Genomic DNA, 9,330 nt, shown 5'->3' with positions numbered 1-9,330 from the left:
ATCGCGCGTCGCGCCTCATCGCACAACACATGATCCGAAATTCAACTCAATTCACCTGGGCAGGGTTCTTTTTCTGCATCATCAAGCAAGCATCATTGTGAACCGAATTTCGCGTCGATTGTCTCTTGGGTACATCAGCATCGACCCCTTCATGTTGTCAACGTTATTCTTAACCCTTGTGTGCATTGCGTAGGAAATAGTCAATTAGAAGCTTCATATAGTAATCTCATGTCATTTCAGCCATCGCAAAATGGGGTATCATCCTACGCTAATTCCTAAGCAAGAAAAGTGAAAAACTGCAATCAAAATATCACACTGGCAGCCCTTTACTTTCCTCAGATAATCCTTGGAGTAGAGTCCTTTCCGGGCAGACCAAAGTCGGCCTGTATGCATCTCCAGATCCTTCTGGAGTCAGTAATTCTTATGCGTGTCCATGAAGTCCATCCTTGCCATGATTTTACCCTTGTGACGCAGGGTGACGTTGTTCATTAACCATGAACGTTTCCTCGTGCCCTGCGTAGTTGCCGTTGTGAACCCGTACAGGCTGACTAGTCTCGAAAGAGGAGGAACGCAAGTACTGTATCTCCTCATATTCCGGAAATGTTATCCTTGGCTCTTGATGCGCTGGCGAGTACACAGCATCGCCATGGTAGATTCCTCCGACCACCGGTCTTCCGTTCTGTGTCACATACCGCACATGGTCCTGGTTTGGCTCATAGCGCTCATGGCCAGACGATCTCGATCCATATTCAGGCCCAACAGCAAGTTCTCTGCCACTTGCAATCGCTTGCCCTTGGTCATCGTACCAGGCTCGAGGATTTGTATCAACTGCCGCAAATCGCGACTCTCGCATCTCTTGTCTCTCTCCCTCAGGATGCGTCTCCTCTTCCACAAGCTCGAAGTACCGACCAGCGATCGGGTATATCCGTCGCTCTTGTCGCTCGATCCGATGAATTCGCTCGGGAAGGTCTGACCCGTACGACCCAGTGAGGGCCGTGCCCTGTCGATCGAAAGCGCTATCCTCGTGTGACATGCCTGGCTGCAATGGGCCTTCCAAACGGCCATGATTCGATGGTAGCCGTCGATATACTTCGCGTGGTCGAATCGGCAAGGACGGAGTTAGTGATCTGGCGTACACGTAACCTTCGTGGGCGATGTTACCCTCTTGGGCCACACTGTTTGTCTCGTGCGCTGCTCCCATAATTCGTGCTTCTGGTCTGCGATCGTCACCTTCGAGATAGCGGACGGTCGGGCCATTGATACTCCTCACGAGCTCTTCCGAGCCCCTCACTGGCATCTTATCGAAATTGTTCAAGAATTCCACTGCCGCCGTACTTATACCAGCTCCAGCACCACTGACGCGTGGCGATCCTCTGGGTACGCTCGCTGCAGCTCTTTCTGTCGATCCATGCATCAGCTGACTCTCCCCATCAAACGGTCTGCTTCTTGGACGGCCATGCGCCGCCGGTGGTGTTCGCCAACGCCTGAAGTCAGTTACAAATCCATCGTTGGAGGTTGGGCCCTTTTCATCGCGATAATATGGGTTGTCATGCGTGCTCAACCACCCGCGAGGGGAGGTGCCGATCTTTTCAATTAGAGAGCTTGTTTCAACGGCACCATGTCCTGCAATTTGATATACACGACCTGATCCCGATGGAGGCCGTCTTTTATACAGGCGAGGCTGGGTGGCCGGCCGATGAGGATCATACTCATCCTCCGATGGGTGCAAGGACGGAGCAGATAGAGCGGACGGAGCGCCAGTAGGCTCGTGAGGAAGAAATGCTAAAGGCGCTCGACTGGGAACAGCTCGCGGGTGTTCTTCATAGTTCGCATGGCGGGGTGGTAGGGTTCGCTTTTCGGACGACGAGAGAACTGATCGCGGGCCAGCAACAATAGTCGATGCGTAGGCAGGTGAACTTAATGCTTCGCTGATGAGTTGCAGTTTCATGGGATCTGTTGATGGCGAACGAAGAATGTCCTGAATTTCGTTTCCATGTGGAAGCAAGACCATGTCCCGCTTCCAGTCTAGCCTCCCTGAAGCAGAACTCATGGTCCATGGAGGTGAGACCAAGCCGTAACCATTGCCCGAGCTAGAGGCATCCATATCGATGTGGGTCTTTTGAAAGTGCATCAGTAAGTCGGTAAGTGACAGCCCAAAGTTCTGTGAGGGGGGTATTTGGGACATTGGTAAGTCAGGCTGAGGGACGCAGAGCTTGCAATGAAGTCCTGACAAAGTGTGGATAAGATACAGCTCTGGTCGACTTTGGACGCAGTGGAAGAAAGAATGAAATCCAAGATCTTCATTGAACCTCTGAGAAAAACGCTTGCCAGTGATTTGGATCACGACGTACAGCCGCAAGCTGTGTGGAAGATTCCAGACTCCTTCGGTCAGATGCCATACATCTTGGATCATCCAAACCAGTTCATTGGAGATCGTCTCCTGGCTGCTGATGGATCGAGGTGCAGATGATTTTGGCGCCGTCCGTGCTCTGGTCGTGGGGATCATGTTAGCTCGTGGATGCATTAGACTGTCGCTAGGATTTTGAACCCAGGGTATGTTCGGACTAGGGTCAAAGGGAGGCTCGGATGGCCAGTCCGCCTTCCAATACACAACGGCCTTGCCGCGACTGAAGTTGTTCGTATGTTTGGCGGCATAGTGCTGGATGATACCCTCGAATGGAAACAACTTCTGGCTGTCGTCGCAGTCACGGCAAAGAAAGACGTCCTTTCCATACTTGTCGGTATGTGGCTTCACAAACTCTTCAAAGGTCCATTTCATGTCTTCTAGAGTCAACCTGCGATTAGCAAGAGACTCGGGGGTGTGCGGAAATGCGGTCCCTTTCATGGCCAACATTTTGTCTTCCTCCGCGATCTCGTCATCGAAGCGTTGCCGGACATGGCATAGAACCTCTGCAGCAAACGTACTACTAGTTGCTTTGGTCACGCCTTTGCCACCGGACCAGGTCTGCTGGATGAACTTTTGGGCATATCTAGTGATCTTGTCTCGGCTTGAAACGTTGAGCTCGGACCACATGTTGGTTTCGTTTTCTTGAGCTACCCGCTGCTCTTCTTCCAATTGCTGCTGTCGAAGTTGTGCGTCGGCACTGCCTGATGGAGTGACTTGCATCGCTTCTTTGTGTTGGGCAGCGATTCGTTGAGATAGTAGTCGCGGCTCCAGAATTTTCCAATCATCCTCTGTGAGGGGTCGGGCGATCTTGATTGCTGCTTGGAATGCATCCATGAAGGGAAGAGTGGACTGTAAGATCGGAGGTATCATTGCTTGGCACCGACGTTCGATCTCTGTTCTGCGCTCAGCCTTTGCCTGTTCGGCTTCCTGAAGTGAGCGTCCGTGGCGGTTGCGAGGAACTGGCAGTGAAGACAGATCGGCCGCAGAGTTGGGGTGTTGCGGAATCGTAGGGTGAGGTTGCAGAGAAGGGTTCATCACAGACTCCAATGAAGTGACATCCATCCTATCTATTCCGGAATCAGTGCGAACATTCTCACAACCCATGACTAGGTTGTGCCTCTCGACAAATGCAAGGTTACCAAGGCTGGCAAGAGTCAGAGGTTGCTTACCTGGAGTCGTTGCAGTAACAAGAGGTCTGGTGTCAGTGTGACCCGACGATGCTACGGGTATCTGCTTCTGGGTAGGTACAGTCTCGGAGAGCTGGTCTTGCGCTGCGTCGAAACCAGTCCTTGAGGGGAGATTTATCCGAGTTTTCGACTGGGGAAGTCTTGTGAACGTTCCTTGGAGCTCGCACTGCTCGAATCGGGCAGCATCGGAATTGAGATGAGACCCACGGTCTTCAAGGCCCTTGAACCACTCTTCACTTGCAGCTGACCCCAGAGTCTGAACGTATTGCAGCTGGTTCTGGAGTTCATCAACTTGATGCAGGAAAAAGTACTTTATAAGTTGGAGATTGGATGGTGGGTCCGCGTTCTGAAGGCTTGTTCCAAGAACGTAGTCCCAATCAGACGTAAAGATGGCGAAAGGCAAACCAGAACGGAGAGTGGATGCTGCCGATGATGACATGAGGAGAGTTGTATCCTGAGTTGGTCAATAGAGGCTTCTTGCCATATTGGTCGACGTCTACGCACCTTGATAAGTCGAGGCTTCAGGCACGAGGTACAAGCACGAACTCGAAAGGGCCATATGGTCCGGACGGAATCTTTGCCTGGGCCAGCATTCCATGGAGAATGTGAAGCAGAGGGAGGAGGGCGTAGCGAGGATGCATTACAAAAGTAACACGTCGTACCGCGAACAAGCCTCCACATAGCCAGCTCAGTCATTCCTTCCAAGGGTCTTGGAAACCCCGACAAAAAGGTCTTGCGCGAGATAGCCCAGACCAGGTCTTGCTTTCGTAGGCGCAGGCCGATAGCCTTGTCTACACCGGACGGCTCAGGCAAAGGGACTGCAGGATCAAGCAGCGAGCGAAACAAACGATTGACACGCATCAATCGGCCAAGGGCAACTGGATCAACGTGACAAAAGATGTGCTGCCAGATCTCTGGGGGGAGATCTGATAACAGTGCGGTGGACCTCTGTCCGGAAGTGACATCTTGAGAGAAATCTGGGCCAGAAAGCCTGGGGCGTTTGCCAACATCAGGGTCTAAGTTGGCAAGGCGCGACAGGTCAGTATTTTGCCAAGCATGATTATCTGGGACGCTAGAAGCCAGTCCTGGAGAAGTCGACTGCCGTTTCCTCTTGCCCAAAGCGACGGGGCTCCCGTCAGAGAGCGATGGAAACTTCATGTGCAAATGGCGGGACAGATGGAGAGATTTGAAAAGAAAAGGGCTTGAAAACAGGACAGGCTAAACCACCAGAGTATCAGCAAGCAGCATGAGAAATCTGATGTGTCAACAGGTCTGTTTTCAAGGGAAGCAAGACTGAAAACATGTCGAGGGTATGCTTCTGTGATCCACAGAGCAGTAGAATAAGGAAATGGATGCGTAAACCAAATCAAGGTGCGTGGATGCACAATGAGGCCAAGTCACCGCATGGGTTGCGCGACTCAGGCTGGAAGGGACGAGTTCATGTGCGATGTGACAGAATCTTTAGATATTTCCGCTGGACATGTCCCAATGGATAGAGGTTCGCAACAATCTTGTCCGGAAGGCCTAGAGGCGGGCAAATCCAACAAGGCAAAAAGGGAGGGACGTGTAGCCTAAGCAGGCGGATCCTGGGTAAGGCGGATCAGAAATTTTGGGCTGGAAAGGATGAACGAAGTACCAGCGAGAGCCGTTGGACGAGGAGTGTCGAATCCCGCAGAGGCAGGATGTGCGAAATGTTGATTACAGTGTGAGTCGCAGGTTGATGGGAGTGGTTCGAGTGAAGGTTGGATGAAGTTGGAGAGATCGCCAGAAAATGCGGTGGAGGTGGGTGGAGTATGTTGAGGAAGTTGCAGGCGGAGGCGGAGCGCAGGCGCGAGTCAGGGTCACGACTCACTCCTGCTGTCCTGGTCTTCTGGTCTCCTGCTCTGTGTGTTTCCCTGGCTCCTTCCCTGTCGTGCCTGTTCATCAATCAGCCAGTCACAGGCTGCCTGCCCCGCCGGAACTTCAAAGAGTCCGATCAAACCACGTGACAAATCCTTCTGAGTCTTGGCCTTCATCATCGTTGCCAGTTGAAACCGGAGCCAAAGAGCCACACCTCCTCCATAGGGTGCAGACCGCCTGGGGCAATTACGAGTACCTACGCAGTAAGTAGTTGAACTACCACCCAGTCCTTAGCAACAAGGTCTTTGGGCGTCTCTACCAGGACTTGTCATGATTGTCTAAAAAGTTGCCACTGGTAGACTATCTCCTAGAACACTATTTACATTACTCCTGCTGCACCGTTCTGTCCCTCTACCAAGGAGGAGTTGTGTCTGTTTACCTCTCTTCCACCAACACCGCCCCCGCCCCGCACGGTTTTCCAGGTGCGACAGGACTTATTACGTGCCCGCAGTAGGCAACCGGGAAACCACCTGGTAAGCGCCATGGCTCAGCACTTGACTACACATCAGCAACTTGACCTTCCTCCTGCTTTCTATCCTAATAAGCCACCGAATCATTTCCAGGTCGCTCGTTATTGATCCATTGCAGGAGGCTTCATTTCGTCTTGTTCTATAACTGACCGGGTCTTTCTTAGGATAGAGCTCCTGCAACCCCCCACCCTTTCCTTCGCCATCAAAACATGGCATCCCTCAACCTCTCTACCAACGGCCCATCAATCACCAAGAGCTACCAGTCCATAGTCAATGCCCCTCCTCCTTCCGGTCCTGCCGCCGCCTCTCCCACATATGGTCAATGGGCAGTCTTCTCAGTCTCGGCTCCTCTAGCCAATGCCTTTCAACAGGACTCAGGCAATAAAGAGAGCGTATTGAAGGTTCAGACTACTGGCGAGGGCGAGTTGGTAGACCTGGTGGATGAGTTCTCCGATGGCCGAATTCAATTTGCGTTTGTCAGGGTCAAGGATTCCAATTCGGGCCTCCCCAAGAGTGCCCTAATTGCCTGGTGTGGTGAAGGCGTTCCTGAACGGACAAAGGGTTACTTTACAAGCCACCTGACGGCAGTCGCTAAATTGCTTCATGGCTACCATGTCCAAATCACAGCCAGGTCCGACCGCGACCTCACCCCCGATGGCATCATTCAGAAAGTTGCCGATGCTTCCGGTTCAAAGTACTCCTCCAGCTCTACTGGTCCCCCACCTCCCGCCGCCACTAAACCAGCACTTGCTTCGAAACCGGTCTTCACCCCAACCCAGAGTAGCGGGACGCTGGGCGGGTACAGTCCTGCTGCACGCAGTCTACCAGCCAAGAAAGATGTCAACGTAGATGAGGATGGATGGGGAGAGGATGCCCCTCCAGTCACTCGGTCACAGTTGGAAAAGGTTCAGCCTGCCTACCAGCCTACCAAGGTCAACATGAGAGATTTGACATCTCAAAAGCCGGCACCATCGGCCTTCAGCTCCAGTACATCTGATGATCGGCCCGACGTCGTCAAAGGAGCCTATCAACCCGTTGGCAAAGTGGACATTGCAGCCATTCGGAGACAGGCACAGGCGTCTGGGAATACTCGAGATGAGCGCCCAGAGATTGTCAAGGGTGCATATGAACCGGTTGGTAAGGTTGATATCGCTGCAATTCGAGCCAAGGCTCAGAAGCCCGACGATGCGCCCAGTTTCTCCCGCCCAGCGCCAGTATCGGCTGCTTCCACTGGCGCCTCGGACGAGCCTACTGATGCTCCCAAATCGCTTGCTGAGCGCTCAGCAGCATTCTCACAAGGCCCAGAGCGCTTAACGTCGCTTCCCAAGCCTAAGGTTGCCAACAAATTTGGCGGTGGCAGCTTTACAGGCACCAAAGCACCCACTCCGGGTGGGTTCGACTCAAAGCCTAGCGTCCCGACTCCTGTTGGTGCAGCCGGTCGGTCATTTGCTGACTCGAGTGGCAAGACACCCGCGCAGCTTTGGGCAGAGAAGAAAGCTCGCGAGCGAGGACTAAGCGGATCAGCAGACCTACCCATGCCAGTGTCTCCCAGCGGCTTCACAGGACAGCCCCCGATGTCTTCTCAAAAGAGTGGAGGAGAATGGAAGAGTGGTTACACTGGGAAGTCGTGGGCTCCTGTCGCCACCACCCACACCGGTCGATCAAGCATCGGACAGCAGGTTACTGGAGACCGCACAAGTCAAGCAGATGCGGAAGAAGCTCCATCCTCTCCAAGCGGCGGCATCAGCTCGATCCGAGAGCGATTCAGTGGTGCGGCTCCCATGGGTGCTCCTGCTCCTTCTGGAGCCTTTGACCGCGGTCCACCACCGGCCCCTGAGCCGGACACCAGCAATAAACCCAACCGGGGGATACCAATCCCTGGATTATCTGCACCGGCAGCGCAATATGATGAGGAGGAAGTCGAGACGCAGCGCATGCCCACACCACCACCACAACCTCGCAGCCCGACTCCACCAACTCCAGAGATGCGACCATCTTCACCAATTCGGGTTGCCGTACCTATCAGTGCGACTGCCCCAGTTGTTGACGCCCACGAAGAACTGGAATCACCGCCACAGGCCTTACCGACGCAGTCACTGGCACGGGCCGTGGCAACAGCTGGTGGCGAAGAATCTGACGATGAACCGTCCAATAATCGAGACTTGGGCAGGGCAGCGGCACAAACAGCACTGGCGGCCAATCTTGGACAGCAGGCTGCACAATCTGCCCCAGCAGCCGCTCCACCACCGGCCGGAGGCGAGAGGGCAAGAGCCGAGTACGAATATGAAGCAGCGGAGGACAATGAGGTCTCACTACGCGAAGGTAATGAGCTCGTTGTGCAATTTTCCGACAAGTACTAACTAGGTCCAGGCGAACTCGTTACTGATATCCAGAAAATCGACCCGGATTGGTGGCTGGTCAAGAACGAAGCTGGAGAGGTATGTTGACGTGGTGCATGCGACAGTCATTAGTAGGGAGTACTGACAATTAGCAGACTGGACTTGTACCCAGCAATTACCTTACTCTTCTCGAGAATGAAGATGATGCAGGAGCCCATGTCGCTCCAGCGGCTGTGAGATCTCCCAGCCCACCTGCAGCTGCAGCTGCCGCTGCCAAAGGAGCAACGGCAACTGCACTCTACGATTACGAGGCCGGGGAGGACAACGAGTTGTCATTCCCCGAAAATGCGACCATCACCAACGTGGTAAGTGAAATAGTTTGCAAGTGAGAAGATAGTCTCGCTGACTACATGGACTCAGACATTCCCCGACGAAGATTGGTGGCACGGGGAATACAACGGCCGACAGGGATTGTTCCCAGCAAATTACACCAAGATCGATGGTTGAAAGATTCTGGATGAGCCAATGGTATTCCAGCAGGAGCGAGATCTTGACAGTGGGATGCTCTGATGGCCTCGTAGGGTATTCAGGACCCAAGTCTGGATGTGGAGATCAGAGAAGACTAAATTTACAAAAAGTGCAAGCGTCTAGCTATCTGCTCTCAAGCGATCTGGTAGATTCGGACACAACAAAGTAGCTCGTCTTCTGCAACATTGAGAACATGTTTTAATCTCCAGTGAGTCAACTCATCGTAAATGCGTGAGTGCGGCAGAGCCAAGGCGGTGTCTCAAAATGGTTAGATTACAACGAATGCTTGAATCCTTCCTTGTTTTCTGCCAATTCCCCCCAAGACCTTTTCGTGCTCTCGTCGCGAGTCCAAACACGGGACTTTGCCTGGAGGCAAGGAAATGATAGGTAGATTTGCAGTAGGGTAGGTTTCCAGCCATGTAGGCGGGTCCACGATGGTTGAAGATTGTTCTCTTTAACTTCTGATCGGGCTGTACTCGTTCTATGATAGAGATTTTGCC

At 53.0% G+C, this 9,330-nt stretch overlaps 2 protein-coding genes across 4 annotated transcripts; one reads left to right on the top strand and one right to left on the bottom strand.

Annotated features, from left to right (window-relative positions):
- Positions 1-315: 315 nt before the first annotated feature.
- PV10_07252 lies at positions 316-4,752 on the bottom strand (the record flags this gene model as incomplete). 2 transcript variants are annotated; one of them, XM_016372134.1, is made up of 3 exons in its annotated part: positions 316-3,474; positions 3,577-4,048; positions 4,099-4,752. In XM_016372134.1, the coding sequence occupies 3 exons, from the start codon at positions 4,750-4,752 to the stop codon at positions 458-460; spliced, it is 4,143 nt and encodes a 1,380-aa protein (XP_016221466.1). The 2 variants fall into 2 exon arrangements, with proteins under 2 accessions (XP_016221466.1, XP_016221465.1); XM_016372133.1 differs by having other exon boundaries at positions 458-4,048.
- Positions 4,753-5,693: 941 nt separating this feature from the next.
- Positions 5,694-9,076, top strand: PV10_07251. 2 transcript variants are annotated; one of them, XM_016372131.1, is made up of 5 exons: positions 5,694-5,966; positions 6,133-8,285; positions 8,334-8,401; positions 8,458-8,667; positions 8,723-9,076. In XM_016372131.1, exons 2-5 carry the CDS (start codon positions 6,173-6,175, stop codon positions 8,807-8,809), a joined length of 2,478 nt encoding a protein of 825 aa, XP_016221463.1. In that variant the 5' UTR covers positions 5,694-5,966; positions 6,133-6,172; the 3' UTR covers positions 8,810-9,076. The 2 variants fall into 2 exon arrangements, with proteins under 2 accessions (XP_016221463.1, XP_016221464.1); XM_016372132.1 differs by lacking the exon at positions 5,694-5,966 and having other exon boundaries at positions 5,973-8,285.
- The last annotated feature ends 254 nt before the right edge of the window (positions 9,077-9,330 follow it).

This window comes from Exophiala mesophila, assembly GCF_000836275.1.
Source record: "Exophiala mesophila strain CBS 40295 unplaced genomic scaffold supercont1.5, whole genome shotgun sequence".
In the NCBI taxonomy this organism is placed as follows: Eukaryota; Fungi; Ascomycota; class Eurotiomycetes; order Chaetothyriales; family Herpotrichiellaceae; genus Exophiala; species Exophiala mesophila.
This window is presented reverse-complemented; position numbering and strand designations above follow the sequence as displayed.